The following is a 14,611-nucleotide window of genomic DNA, read 5'->3' as shown; positions in this document are numbered from 1 at the left end:
GTGCACGGTTTGAGGTCCAGGTTGTTGAAGCGGCGTTTAACATATCCCGCCGGCGGGATATGTGAGCGCCACTGTCACTTCGCTGGCGATCGAGTTTACCAGGGCTCCCCGGAGCACTTGCCCGTGCCGCGGTCGCAGGTCGAGTAGGGCGTGACGTCGGAGGTGAGGACCATCCAGTCGAGGATCCGTAGCTTCAGCTCCGTCGCGACCTCGGGATTCGCATCGTAGACGTTCGTCAGCTCGAGGGGGTCGTTGGCGAGGTCGTAGAGCTCGGAGTCGTGGTCGAGGGACGTCGGGTCGGACCGGTAGACGAGCTTCCAGGCCTTTGTCCTAATGGACACCGCCCGGCACACGCTCAGCGGGTAGGTCTGCTGCACGTGGCTCTTGTACCAGTAGTTGGACGCACGCCCCGTCTCCTTTTCGAAGTCGCGCGGCTCGTTCGTCGCGTAGCCGCCCTCGGCGAAGACGGCGTCGCGCGGCTCCCAGGAACCCGCCGTCGCGTTCGAGAGGTAGGGCCGGAGCGACCGCGCGAAGTGCACGTGCCTCGGGGGCACGCCCGCGAGGTCGAGCGTCGTCGCGACGGTGGCGTCGAAGAGCTGGACGAGGTCGCCGACGTCGCCCGCCGGCGGTGCGCCGAGCATGGGCGCGCGGACGTAGAGCGGCACGTTCGTGAGCACGTCCTCGAGGCCGCTCGGCCACTTCTCGACGAGGCCGTAGTCGCCCGCGTAGTCCTACCAAACGCGTCGGTGACGGTCTTTCGTAGTTTTCCTGGTCGAAATCTCTCGCGAATCGTCGTGGCCGCGGGACGCCGCGGTAGACGCCGTGGTCGCTGAAGACGACGACGACCGTGTTCTCCGTCTGGTTCGTCGCGTCGAGCGCGTCGAGGAGCCGGCCCAGCAAATGGTCGGAATAGGCGATGGAGCCCAGGTAGATCGCGCGCGCCTCGCGGTACGTCGCGTCGGCCTCGGCCGCGCTCATGTTCGCGAGGCCCGAGACCTCGCGGAGCCTCGCGTGGTAGTCGGGCTTGCCGGCCGTTTTTTCCGGCGGCCGCCGGAGGTCGACGCTCGACCGGTCGACCATGGAGTACCAGGGCTCCGGGCACGAGTAGGGCGGGTGCGGCAGCAGCAGCGGGAGGAAGACCATCCAGGGCGCCGCGGTCGCGTTGGCCCCCCGCGCGGCGATGAAGTCGAGGGCCGCCGCGACGTTGTGCCTACCGGGGACGGTTCCAGGCGAGGAGTCGCGCGCTCGGGATGCGGCGCCCGCGCTCGTCCTGCGTGACGTTCGGCGCGGGCTCGGCGACGAAGCTGTAGTAGCGCGCGTCGGCCGGGTCGTCGTACTTGCGCCCGCCGTGGTCCGTGCCCGCGCCCGCGCCGTGCTCCGCCACGTCGGCGCGGAGCGAGTCCGCGTCGAGGTTGTCGTTCTTGCCGTGCCACGCGATCTCGTAGCCCGCGTCCTTGAGGTAGTGGAAGAGGTTCGGCTCGTGGCTCCGGAGCAGCGACCAGAGCGACCGGTGGCCCGCGACGTGCGTCGGCCAGCCCGTCATGAACGCGGCCCGCGACTGGGAGCAGACCGTGTGCGACGCGTGGCAGCCCGTGAAGCGCACGCCGCCCGTGGCGACGAGGCGGTCCATGTGGGGCGTGGCGACCTCGTGGAAGGCCGACTCGGCGCGCAGCTCGTCGGGCTGGAAGAACAAAAAGTTCGGCCGGGTGGCGGCCCATGCGCCCCGGAGGCAGCCAAGGACCAGGACGAGGCTGCGCATTTTATGCCCATCGTCCTTCAACAAGACAGCAGCGTTTGCGCGAGCCGATAGTTCGTTGTTGACTCACTTGAAGCGACCTCCCGAGCACTTCCCGAGCGCTCCCCGGCCGCGAAGCCCCGACGACCGGTCCTCCACATGCGCCGGTGTTACTCGGCGGGGTACTGGCCGTCGTCGTAGTAGCCCTGCTGGTCCTCGAAGTAGCCGGCCTCGCCGTAGCCCTGGTCGTCGTCGTACGCGGCGGCGTCGCCGTAGGCCGGGTCCTGGGCGTAGGCCTGGTCCGGGTCGTAGGGTTGGTCCTGGTCGTAGAGCGCCGTGTCGTCGTCGTAGTGGGCCAGGGCGAGGGCCTGGGGCTCCGTCCAGGACGCCTCGCCCGTCGCCGCGTTGTACCAGTACGTCGCCCGCGCGCTCTCGTCCCACTGCTCGGCCCAGTCGCCGGCGCCCCCGGCGGTCGCGCCGTCGTCGCCCGCCGGCGTCTGCGCGTCGTCCGCCGGCGGCGCGTCGCCGGAGGGCGCGGGGAGGTCGCCGCCGTCCGCGTCCGCGCGCGCGGCCTCGTCGGGCGTGAGCTCGGACCGGACGCCGCTCCAGAGGTACTCCGAGGGCCCGAACTTCTCGAGGTGGCGCATGCGGGCCTCGATCTTGTGCATCTCCGCGCGCTGGCGCGCGCGCATGCGCTGGAGCGCGCCGCGGATGACCTTGCTGTCCTCGAGCTTGCGGCGGTCGACGACGAACTTGGCGCGGCCCTGGCCGCCGCGCGTCCGCGCCTGGATGCGGCTCGCGGCGCCGTGGCGCCGGCCGTCCTCGCGCGCGCGCTCCGCGTCCACGAGGGCCTTCATCTGCTCCTCGAGGCGCCGCCGCGCCTGCTTCTTCCGGTACGCGCACTGCAGGCGCATCGCGAAGAGCTGCGTCTCCTGCTGCGCCTTGAGGTCGTCGAGGGCGTCCTCGAGCTCGCGGTCCTTCTCCTTGGCCTCCTCCTCGGCGCGCCGCTCCTGGCGCCGCTTTCGGGACGTGAGCCGCGCGACGCGCTGCCGGTGCGCGCACTGGATCGTCTCCGCGGCGAGCTCGTTGCGCCGCGCGACGCCCTCGGCCGCGAGGCGCTGCTCCATGAGGATGCGCCGCCGGATGCCCTCGCGCGTGAACAGGCCCCGGGCCCGCGCCTGGATCGTGATCGCGGCGAATTTCCGCCTCTTCGCGAGCGCCTTCGCGCGCGCGCGCTCCGCGGCGCGCCGCGCCGCGCGGTCGCGGCCGCCCTGGCCCCGGAGCTGCGCCTGGAGCCGCGTGATCGCCGCGTTGCGGAGCCGCTCGAGGCGCACGATCTCCCGGAGCCGCGTCACGTTCGCGCGCTCGCGGAGCACGCGGTAGAGCGCCTGGACGCGGACGGCGCCGCCGAGCCGCCGCTTCCGCCACGCGCTCAGCGCGAGGCTCCGCTGGAGCACGCGCACGCTCGCGCCGACGAGGGCGTCCTGCTGGGCCATGTAGTCCGCGCGCGCCTCCCAGTAGTCGTCGTAGACCTTGGGCGGCGGCCAGCCGCCGCCGGGGCCCTCCGCGGGCGCCGCGGCCGCGGCCGTCGACGGCCGGCTCCCGAGCGTCTCGCCGTCCGAGTCGGGCTCCGCCTCCGTGTCCACGTCGTCCTCGGCGAACGGCGCCGGCGCCGGCGCGTCCGCGGCGGCGCCGCCGCCGCCGCCGTCGGGCGCCGCGGGCGCCTCGGGCTCCGGCGCGCGGCGGAACGACGCCTGGAGGAGCGCGACGGTCTTCGCGCGGCTCCGGAACGCGGGCTCCCGGCGCAGCCGCGCGCGCGCGAGCCAGCCCCGCGCGCGGCGCTCGATGGCGACGCTCGCCTCGAGCTCCCACGCGGCCTCCTTGACCCGCGCGCGGAGCCGGCCGAGCAGCAGCCGCGCCAGCAGGCCGCGGAGCGCGGCCTGGAAGAGCCGCGCGGCCCGCAGGCGCGCCGCGACGAGGCGCCGCAGCTGGACGAGCTTCACGTACCGTCGCGCGACGGCCTGGACGCGCGCCGCCGCGGCGCGCTTCGCCCACCGGGCCCGGAGCCGCTGGTACCAGAGCTGGATGAAGCCCGCGTCCGCGGAGACGTCGCGCGCCTCGCCCTCGCGCGGCGCGCCGCCGCTCAGGGCGCGCATGCGGTTCATCGTCGCGCGCCGCTTCATCTCCCTGGCGACGCGCTGCTTCGCGATGATGATCCGGAGGCAGTTCTGCAGGATCGATATCGCGATGGCGCGCTGCGCGCGGTCGTAGCGGACCTTGCCCAGGAACTTGCGCGCGACGTGCTGGATCGCCGCCGCCGCGGCGTGGGACGCGCGGTCGCCGCGGATGTCGAGGCGCACGGCGTAGCCCCGGCCGTAGCGCTGGACGACCGTGATCGCCGCCGTCGCGCGCCGCAGGAGCCGGAGGTCGTCCGCGTACGCGCGGCACCGCGCGCCCCGCGCGAGGCACTGGATCGCGAGCGCGCGGACGTGGCGCCGCGCGGCGACCTTGATGCGCCGCACGAGGCAGCGGCCCAGGACGCCGCGGACCCAGCGCTGGAGCAGCGCGGCCGTCACGGCGCGCTTCCGCGCGCGCGCCTTGCGCCGCGCGGCGCGGATGACCTTGGCGTCCGTGTAGAAGCGGGCGATGCGCGTCGCCGCGTCGTCGCGGCGCTTCGCCTCGCGCCGCGCGGCGACGACGCGCGTCGCCGCGTTCCGCCGGTGCCGCGTCTGGATCCGCGTCGCGGCGCGGCGCCGCCGGCGCCACTCCTTCTCGCACTTGGCGCGGTAGGACCGCACGTGGCGCCCGATCTCGACGGCGGCGCACTCGAAGACGTAGGCGCGGCTCGCGAGCGCCGACCGGCGCCACTTGAGGAGCGCGTCGCGCTTCTTGAGCCGCGACGCGACCTGGGCAGGAAAAGAGTGATTCAACGTCGCTTCAACATGAGTGTTCCGCGCGCGCGCGTTCCGGAAAAAGCATCCACGCTTCGAGGCTGTTCCGAGAGATGATCGCTCGTCCAAAAATTAGCCGAAACGAGTGGAAAACGGCCGATATAGGAGCCTTTGAAGTTGGGAATTTCGCTCTCTTTTCCTGCCCTGGACGCGACGGCGGCCGCGCAGCGGCAGAGGCGCCGCCCGGCGGCGAGCTTGACGAAGCGCACGCAGTCCTCGAGGTGGCGCTCGTACTGCGCGTGCCGCGCGAGCTGGCCGAGCGCGCGCATGCGCGCGCGCCACTCGAGGCGCGCGGTCACGCGCGCGATCTTCGTCGCGGCCCACGCGCCGCAGCGCCGGCTCAGCGCCGACGACGTCCAGTCGCCCTCGTCGAGGCGGCAGGTGCTGTAGGGCCGGAAGTCGTCGGACGACGCCGTCGCCGACAGCGCGGTGCCCGGCCGGGACCCGGGCGTCCCGGGCGCGCGAATCGCCGCGCGCTTCGCGACGGGCGACGCGAGGGGCGTCGCGAAGGCCGACGTGGACCGCCGCCCGCCGGGCGCCGTCGTCGCCCGCGCGGACATGGCCAGGGTCCGCTCCATGTCGCGGCGCACGAGCTCGTCCGTCTGCGTCAGGAACCGGTCGCTCCGCCCGAGCTCCGCGCGTAACAAATCCGCGCGGCCGTCGCCCGCGGGGAGCGGCGCCGTCGACGAGAAGAGCCGCTGGGGCGTGCCGGCGCTCGACGCCGTGCCGGGCCGCCAGGACGCGGTCCGCGCGAGCGCGCCGCGCGTCGGCGTCGGCGCGTCGACGCCGCGGTCCGGCGGCGCCGCCGCGGGCGACCGGCCGAGGCTCCGCGCGAAGACGTCGGCGTCGGCGAGGGGCCGCCGCGGCAGGGACCGCGCCCAGGCCTTGCGCCGCCAGAGGGCGACGAGCATGCGGCGCGCGCGGCCGAGGTCCCGCGACGCCGCGAGGATCGCCTTCGCCTCTGCCGCGTCGCAGTCGCCGCTCAGCCGCAGGCCCTCGAGGGCCGCGGCGCCGTCGAGGCGCTCGTCCGGCGCGCCGGGCAGGCCGCCGCGCCGCGCGAGGCGCGCGCCGAGCGCCTCGACGAGGCGCTCGTCCTGCGCGCTGAAGGCGACGGTCGCGCGCGTCGCGCCGTCGAGCTCGCGCGCGCGCGCCGGGTCCGCGCGCATGGCCGCGGCGATCTCCGCGAGCTCGCGCTCGACGTGCTCGCGCTGCCGCCGCTCGGCCGCGGCGATGTTCTTCTGGAGCGGCGCGGGCTTCGACTCCCGCTCCTTGGCCCTCGCGACCTTGTCGCGCTCGGCCTCGACGGCCGCGAGGACGCTGTTCTCGACGCGCTTCGCCTCGCCGAGGGTCCGCGCCGCGGTGACGAGGCGCGTCTCGAGGCGCTCGAGCGTCTTGTGCCGCTGCCGCGGCGGCATGGACTTCTTCGACGCCCGCCGCGCGAGCTGCTCGCGCTTGTGGACGACGTCGGCGCGCCGCCGGGTCGCGTTGGCCTTGCCCAGCGACGGGAACATGAGCTGGAGCTCGTCGCCCCGCAGGTAGCCCACCATGGCGCCGGGTTCCCCGGACATGATGGGGGGCTGCCCGCTCTTCGGGGTTTTCAGGCGCCCATAGCTTAGCGCGTCGACTGCGACGCCCGTGGATATCACCCTCAAGGTTAACCCCGAAGGTGGAGATCGTATGGCAGCCCGGTCTCGTCGATCTCCGCCATGAGCAAGGCGCCGCGGCCCCTCGAGACCGTCGAGGTCGGCGGCGAGAACGGCGCGCCGCCGTCGACGGAGAGCTCGGACCTCGGCTTCCTCTTCTGCGTCTGCCAGCGCGACGACGAGCCGCCCGGCGCCGGCGCGCCGGCGGACCTCGACGACGACGACGACGACGACGATTGTGGCGAGGCGGAGAATCCTTTTGACTACCCCGTCCGGGAGGAGGCGGCGCGCGAGGGCGGCGCCTTCGGCGCCGTCCACGAGGAGCTCGTCATGGGCGCGCTCGTCGCGTCGCGTTTGGCGTACAGCGACGCGAACATGACCGACGCGCTGTCCGACGAAAGCCTCGGGCCCTACGCCGAGGGTCTAGATTTCGTGGACAAGGTCCCGCCCAGCGTCCCGCGGTTGCGACGAGTTTCGAGAGATGTCGGCCGGGGAAACGACGAACCATCGTTCCCGACGTAATTCGGTAGGTCCTGCCGCGGCACGCGGCCCTGGAGCAGGAGGGCGCGGCGAGCTCGGGGGCCTACTGCATCTTCGAATTGGCGCGGCCGCGCCACGCGGAGACGCGACCCCCGCGGTCCGTCGCGTTCGTCGCCTTTCGGGGCACGGCGGACCGGGAGGACACGTACACGAATTTGAAGGCGCACCAGGCCGACTTCGAGCCCGTCTACGCCCAGGGCCGCGTCCACGCGGGCTTCGCCGAGCGCGCGGCGAACGTGAACTGCGACCCGCTCGCGAATTTGTTCAAGCGCTACGAGAACGTCGTCTTCGCGGGCCACTCGCTCGGCGGCGCCGTCGCGTCGCTCGTCCTGCTCCGGTGCCTCGTGAGCGGCGTGCCGCGCCTCGACGCGGCCGACGTCGCGGCCAAGGCGAGGTGCGTGACGTTCGGCGCGCCCGTGGGCACGAACGGCCCGCCGACGGCCCGGTCCGTCTTCGAGCGCGTCGAGGTCGCGGAGCCCTGGCGGGACCTGTTCCTCCACGTCGTCCACGGCGACGACCCCGTGCCGCGGCTCCTGCTCCGCGTCGACGCGGCCGCGCCGGCGACGACCCGCGACCGCGCGCCGTCCGGCGGCGCCGACGACGGCGCCGCGGCGCCGCCGGAGAAGGGCCGCTGGGCGACGCTCAGCGACGCCGTCGCGCGCCGGCGCCGCTCGCCTCGCCCGCGTCGACGCCGGGTCCGCAGGTCAAGCACCGCTTCTCGCGGTCCGAGGCCCCGGAGCCGGACGGCGCGCCGGCGCCGGAGGAGCCGGGCCGCCTCGCGTGGCTCGCGGGCACCGTCGCGCCCCGCGTTCCGCGGCGAGTGATACGCGTCTTTGACGCCGGTCGCGCTCGCCCGCGCAGGTCGCGAAGCGGTTCTCCCGCGCGCCGGCGGAGGCCGCGGACGACGGTGGCGACGGGTCGTCCGTGGGCCGGGCCGTCGCCGACGGCGTCGCGTCGTCGAAGGCCTTCGCGCTCCAGATCGCGCGGCGGGCGCTCGTCGCGGGCGACTACCACCCGTTCGGCAATTTCGTGCACGTCGTCGGCGGCGCGCCGACGTTCTACGAGGGCGGCGCGGCCGCGGCGGCGCTCTTCCGGGGGCTGACAAATCTGACCATCGGCGACCACGGCCTCAAGGACGCGTACGCGCCGGCGCTCGCCGCGTGCTTCGGCGAGCCGCCGCCGCGGTTCCGCGACTTTTCGCGCGTCGCGAGGCCCAAGGCGAAGCTCCGCATGTTCCCCATCGAGATCTCGCTCTACGAGAACCAGCGGCGGCTCACGCCCTTTGGCGCCTACGACGCGGCGAACCTCATGCCCCGGGCCATGGGCGACCCCGCGGCCTACGCGCGGGACGGGGCGGGAAACGGGCGCCCAACTTCAAAGGCGCCTCTCTCGGCCGATTTCCACTCGTTTCGGCTGATTCTTGGACGAGCGCTCTCGAAGCCTGGATGCTTTCTTTGGAGCGCGCGCGCGCAGAACGCTCACGTCGAAGCAACCCCGTTCCCGCCCAGGCGCAGGAGCGCGAGTTCCGGCGGGGCTTCGACGCGGGCGAAGTGCTGGAGGCCTTCGACCACGCCATCGCGTTCCTCGGGCCGGGCTACGAGTACGACGACCCGGACGCGACGGAGTTCTCGTCCCGACCCCGGCGTCCCCGCGCGTCCGACGCGTCCGGAACGCCGCCGCCGCAGGCCGCGGTGGATCGACCACGACGGCCCCGGCGACGTCGACGGCTGGGTCTACGCGCGCGACTACAAGACGGAGATGATGCGCTGGTACGAGGCCCACTGCGACTCGAAGATGCTCGACGCCTGGGCGTCGCCCGCGACGGCGGGCGCCGCGACGCACCTGTTCCGCCAGCGGAAATTGACGCGGACCGCGCGTATGAAGCGCCAGTTCCACGTGTCCCCCTTCGCCCTCGTCGGCCGCTAAGACCTAGCGCACGCGCCTACTGGGCCATGACCTCGGGCACCTTGTCCGACAGCTCGGCCCAGTTGAGGTCCTCGAGCAGCCAGTTCGGGTACCTGCGCCGCGCGCGCGTCGCCGCGGCCGCGCGCGCGGCCGGGACGCCGGCGGCGCGCTTGAGTCTCAGCGTCGCGGCCATCTGCTCCGGGCTCTGGCCGGGGACCTGCGGCGGCGTCGTCGGGCGAGGGGGGGTGGATCCGCCGGCGCACCTTCATGCGGATGTCGTTGAGCGCCTCGATGACCTCCTCGCTGGAGGGCTTGTGCTTGTTCGACGACAGGAAACTGCTGAAATACGAAGACCTGCGCGCGTGGGGCGCGTGTGAACGATGCGAGCGAGCGGGCGGCTTACTTGGTGTCGTAGATCATCTTGGTCGGGCTGCTCGACGACGCCGGCGTCGGGGACGGGGCTGCACGCGAAACATTTCTCGCGGATGCATCGCCTCCGCGCCCAGCAGCTCGCGCGTTTGAGCGGCGACAAAGGGCCTCGTCCAGTGCCAAGCGCCTCGTGCACCGCCGGCGCCGCGAAGACGTCGTTTCAGGGGCGCGGCGAGAGGGCGGCGCGCGGGCGGGGCGGCGGGGCCGGCGGCGCGCGGCCCGCGGGGCCCGGCCCGGCGGCGATCTCCGTCGGCGATGCGGCCGCGCCGTCGGTTGGTCGCCCCCCGGCCGCCGCCGCCATGGCCGCGCTGCGCCGGGGGTCGCGGCGCGCGCGAAACATCACTCGAAACGCGCGCGCGCAGGCTCGCGTCGACGCGCCGTCCCCTTCGCCGAGGCGCCGCCGCCGCGTCGCGACCGCCGCTCTTCGCGGCCGCGCCTTCGACGCGCGCGCGCCCCCGCAGATGGAGATGCCCGAGTTCAAGCTCATCCTCGTCGGCGACGGCGGCGTCGGGAAGACGACCTTCGTCAAGCGCCACCTCACGGGCGAGTTCGAGAAGAAGTACGTCGCGACGCTCGGCGTCGAGGTCCACCCGCTCGTCTTCCACACGAACCGCGGGCCCATCAAGTTCAACGTCTGGGACACGGCGGGCCAGGAGCGCTTCGGCGGCCTCCGCGACGGCTACTACATCCAGGGCCAGTGCGCCATCATCATGTTCGACGTCACGAGCCGCATTACGTACAAAAACGTGCCCAACTGGCACCGCGACCTGACGCGCGTCTGCGAGAACATCCCCATCGTCCTCACGGGCAACAAGGTCGAGATCAAGGACCGCAAGGTCAAGGCGAAGCAGATCACCTTCCACCGCAAGAAGAACCTCCAGTACTACGACATCTCCGCGAAGTCGAACTACAACTTCGAGAAGCCGTTCCTCTGGCTCGCGCGCAAGCTCTGCGGCGACAACAACCTCCACTTCGTCGAGGCGCCGGCCCTCGCGCCGCCCGAGTTCAACATCGACCCCGTCGACGCCCAGCGCTACGAGCAGGAGCTCAGGGAAGCCGCGAACATCCCGCTCCCGGAGGACGACGACGACCTCTGAGGCGCGTCACCAAGTATCGCGGCGCGCGCCGCCCGTCTTCCCCGTGTCCCTCTCTCTCGCCCCGGGGCGCGCCGCCGACCGCTAACGGCACTCTCAATAGCGGAGTCCCGGGCGGGATGTGGAGCGTGCGCGCGCCGTCGCCGACTTGGCGCCTCCCACGCTAGCCGATTCCGTAGCGACGATCGGCGCGTACAAGCACGCAAAAAAAAAAACAGCAGACAAAGGCGACGCCTCCGAGAGCAAAAAAAGAAAGTAGCAGGTGCATGTTTCGATCATGCGACCTGTGGGTTATGGGCCCACCGCGCTACCACTGCGCCAACCTGCTTCGAACCGCCGACTCCGAACCAACCCGTTTGGCGAGGCTGAACTCGAAATCTGATGCTTGTACGAGCTTTCTCTCCGATTGACCTCATATTGCGTGAGAGGCGGGTTCGATTCATTCGCTGGACTGATCGCGATTTCATCGCGACCAGCTTCGGGTCCTGCGCAGAGTCGCGCACGATGTACCAGCGCGGCGACGCCGTGCACGCCAAATGGGGCCAAGAATGGTACGCGTCGAAAGTCGTCGAAGTCTCCGAGCAGGAGCCGCGTTGGCTCGTGCACTACCAAGGGTGGAATAGCCGCTTCGACGAGTGGCTCCCCAGCGCGTCCGTGCGGCGCAGCGCGGACGGCGCGCCGCCCGCGTCGACGCCCCTCGCGCCGCGGCCGGCCAAGTCCGCGGCGCGGCAGCAGCTCGAGGCCAGCGGCCCGCGGTCGAGCGCGTCCGGCAGTCAAGTGCACACGACGCTCGCCGAGCTCCTCGCCGCGGGCAAGCTCAGGCCCGGCCCCATCGTGCTGGACCACCACCGGTCGCGGCCGACGCACATCACCGTGGAGGCGAAGCTGCTGGCGCAACATTCCGGCGTCGCGTCGCTTCGCGCGCTTCGAGAGAGACCCGACGCCGAGGGAGAGACCCGACGCCTTTTCCGGCCGAAGAAACGCTCGACCCGACGCCTTCTCAGAAACGCTCGATAGGTCCGGCGCCATCGAGTACGACGGCTCGACGCACGAGGCGCCGGGCGGCTTCGTCGCCGCGGCGCTCGAGGGCCACCCGGGCCGCAAGTGCAACCCGTACCACGTGCTCTACCTCAAGGACGGCACGTCCATCCAGAGTCTGCGGACGCGGCAGGACGGCACGCCCATCCTGGCGGGCCACGCGTCGCCGGCCAAGAAGGCGCGGCGCGACGCGCCGGCGGCGGCGAAGCGGCGCGACGCCCCGGCGCCGGCGAAGAAGCGCGCCGCGCCGGCGCCGGCGAAGCGGCCGCCGGCGAAGCAGGCGAAGCGCGAGCCGGCGACGTGGGCGCCGACGGCGCCGCGGGACGCGCGGCGGCGCCTCGGCCTGCCCGCGCTCCCCGGCGACGACGCCGGCGGCCGCGACGACGCCTGGGAGGCCTTCCGCCGCGTCTCGGTCGTCACGGGCGAGGGCGACGCGCGCCAGAGCGACCGGAGAGGCCGCGGCGTGCTCTTCGCCGTGGGCCTCGCGCGCGGCGAGGCCGTCGCGGACCCGTCCGTCGCCTACTTCGCCGGGTCCGCGCCGCGGCGCCTGTCGCCCTACGAGTACATCCAGTACGCCGACGGCTACTTTTTGCTGCGGGACGGCGACGCGGGCGTCACGGCGCTGACCTACTACATCAACGAGGCGCGCGGCCGCCAGGAGCCGAACGTGCGCTGGAGCGTGCACCGGCCCGCGTCCGGCGGCCTCGTCTTCCGCTGGGAGCTCCTCCGGGCCGTGCGGCCCGACGAGGAGATCCTGGCGTCCTACGTCTGCGACGCGAGCGGCGTCGCGAAGCGGTCGCCCGACCCGCGGCGCGGCGCGTCGCTCGTGCAGCGCGCGCCGCGGCGGCCCCCGGCGGCGACGCCGGAGCGGCGGCCCGCGGCGACGCCGCGCCGGCCCACGCCCGGCGCCGCCGGGCGCGGCACCCGCCTCGCGGCCGGCGCGCGCGTCCAGATCATCCGCTTCAACGCGCAGAGCGCGCGCCGCGGCTTCAACGGCGCGCGCGGCGCCGTCGTCGCGCGCCGCGGCCGCGCCGCGAACGCCCAGGGCGCGTCGGAGTGCGAGCGCTACGACGTGCGCTGCGACTCTGGCGTCGTCCTCGAGCTCGTCTCCGCGCGCAACCTCAAGGCCGCCGACGACGACGACGACGCCGCCGCGGCCCCGGCGGCGCTGCTCGCGCTCGCCGCCGCGGCGCCGGCCCCGGCCCAGGCGCCGCCGAGCCCGGGCCTCGACGTCGACATGCGCGACGCGGCCGCGGCCCTCACCTTCGCGGAGGACGCCGCGCCGCCGCAGCCGCTCGCCGCCGCGCCGCCGCCGCTCGCCGCCGCCGCGCCGCCGCCGCCGCCGCAGCCGCTCGCCGCCGCGCGCCGCCGAGCGGCGTCGCCGCGTGGGCCGGCGCGTGGGACTTCGCGTGCTTCCTCTGCGGGCGCGACGCGCCGTGCCGCTTCCTCGCGGCGCCGGCGCTCCGGGGCCGCGGCCCCGGCGCCGTCGCGCGCTACGGCGCCTACAGGGGCGCCGCGAGCCTCGGCGCCGCCCTCGCCGCCGGCGGCCTCGTCGCCGACGTCGTCGTCGACCTCGGCCTCGGCTACTGCGCCGTCGACCGCGGCGCGCTCGAGTCCGCGTGGCGCGCGTTCTCGCGCGCGTCCATGAAGCCGTAAGCAGGGTCGCGATCGGGATACAAGGAGCGCCCCCCCTTAGGCGCAGTAGGCCGCGCCCGGCGCGTCGTCGTCGGCCGCCGCGGCCGCGCCGCAGCCGGAGCCGCCGACGAGCTTGAGGCACGACGTCGCGGGGACGATGGGCAGGATGGACATGGTCGCGCCGTAGAGCATGCCGAGGACGATGAGCGCGAGGACCGCGTCGGCCATGGTCCGGCTCGACGGCGCGTCGCGGAGCCGCGCGCAGTCGTGCTTCTGCGAGGGCAGGAGCAGCGTGAAGGGGATGGCCGCGAGGCCCGCGAGGCAGCACGCGACCTGGAGCCGCGTGACGTCCGCGCGCGTCTCGTGCGTGTCCGCGTCGAGCGCCGCGTTCGACAGGGGCCAGACGCCGAGGAGCTGCACGGACACGGCGGACGCGACGTTCTGCGCCGCGTTCGTGAGCGTCGTGAAGGCGCCGTAGGTGACGCCCTCGAGGCCCGGCTCGACGAGCTCCGGCACCATGACGACCGACAAAAAGAAGGTCACGTCGTACGCGACCTGGTTGTCGATGTTGAGGAACACGTAGAACCAGCCGTTGCGCGCCCAGCAGCACCAGACGACGATGAGGAAGGACGCGTAGAAGGCCTGCATGCCGAAGATGGCCGACGAGAAGAGCGCGCGCCAGTCGCAGTGGAGCGCGTAGGCCTTGAGGAGCTGGAGCACGATGGTCAGCGTCACGTAGGACATCGTGTTGTCGACGCCGTACTGCAGGTTGGAGTAGCCGAACCACTGGATCGCGGCGGCGTTCGACGCGCTGTTCGTGACGAGGGACAGCGACGTGATGCAGAAGAGCGCGACGCCGACGCGGTGCGCCGCGGGCCGCCGGAGGCACGCGCGGAAGCGGCCGAGGGCCGCGGCGACGGAGGGCGCGGCCTCGTCGCGGCCGGGCAGCGCGCGCTCCGCGTCCCGGACGTGGGTGAAGACGCCGGCGACGAGCATGCAGCCCGCGGGCGCGACGCCGACGGCCCACCACGTCCGCAGCGACAGCGCGAACGGCATGTGGCCCCCCTGCTTGGGGCCGTCGTAGAGCACGGCGATGGCCGCGGAGCTCAGCAGCGCCGCCGTGAAGCGGCACGAGTACGCGTTCGCGAGCGTCGACCTATCGAGAGAGACGATGATTCGAAACACCGCCGCGGGACGCCGGCGTCGCGCCCGCGGACGTCCTCGGCCTCGGTCTTCGTGAGCCCGACGACGAGGGCGTCGCAGGCCGTGTCCGCGCAGACCATGCAGACCTCGAGCGCGCAGACGATGCCCGCGTACGGCAGCATCGCGAGGCGGTCCGCGAAGACCGCGAGCGCGCAGCCGAGCCCGACGCAGCCCGCCCAGCCCGCGAGGACGTAGGGCGCGCGGTGCAGCCCGCCGACGGGCGTCGCGTCCTGGGCCGCGCCGATGACGAACTTGAAGGACCACGCGAGCTGGAAGAAGCCGGGCAGCGCCTGCGCGCGCGTCACGTCGGAGGCCCGGAAATCAGCCGTTCGGACGCCGCGCGGCGCCGTGCACGTGTTCGCCGACGCGCGCTCCTCGTAGTAGCAGTAGGCGAAGGCCGTGCTGATGGCGATGCCGTTGAGCCAGCCCAGGGCGACG

At 73.6% G+C, this 14,611-nt stretch overlaps 2 protein-coding genes across 2 annotated transcripts; one reads left to right on the top strand and one right to left on the bottom strand.

Annotated features, from left to right (window-relative positions):
* Window positions 1-9,664: 9,664 nt before the first annotated feature.
* On the top strand, window positions 9,665-10,300 carry AURANDRAFT_58713 (GTP-binding nuclear protein Ran; the record flags this gene model as incomplete). Its single annotated transcript, XM_009035617.1, has 1 exon — window positions 9,665-10,300. The coding sequence occupies one exon, from the start codon at window positions 9,665-9,667 to the stop codon at window positions 10,298-10,300; it is 636 nt and encodes a 211-aa protein (XP_009033865.1).
* A 2,727-nt stretch (window positions 10,301-13,027) lies between these two features.
* AURANDRAFT_61923 (hypothetical protein) lies at window positions 13,028-14,295 on the bottom strand (the record flags this gene model as incomplete). Its single annotated transcript, XM_009035580.1, has 2 exons — window positions 13,028-14,126; window positions 14,156-14,295. 2 exons carry the CDS (start codon window positions 14,293-14,295, stop codon window positions 13,028-13,030), a joined length of 1,239 nt encoding a protein of 412 aa, XP_009033828.1.
* Window positions 14,296-14,611: the final 316 nt, after the last annotated feature.

Source organism: Aureococcus anophagefferens (genome assembly GCF_000186865.1).
Source record: "Aureococcus anophagefferens unplaced genomic scaffold AURANscaffold_3, whole genome shotgun sequence".
NCBI classification, from domain to species: Eukaryota; class Pelagophyceae; order Pelagomonadales; family Pelagomonadaceae; genus Aureococcus; species Aureococcus anophagefferens.
The sequence above is the reverse complement of the archived record's forward strand: the minus strand, read 5'-3'. Positions and strand labels throughout refer to the sequence as shown.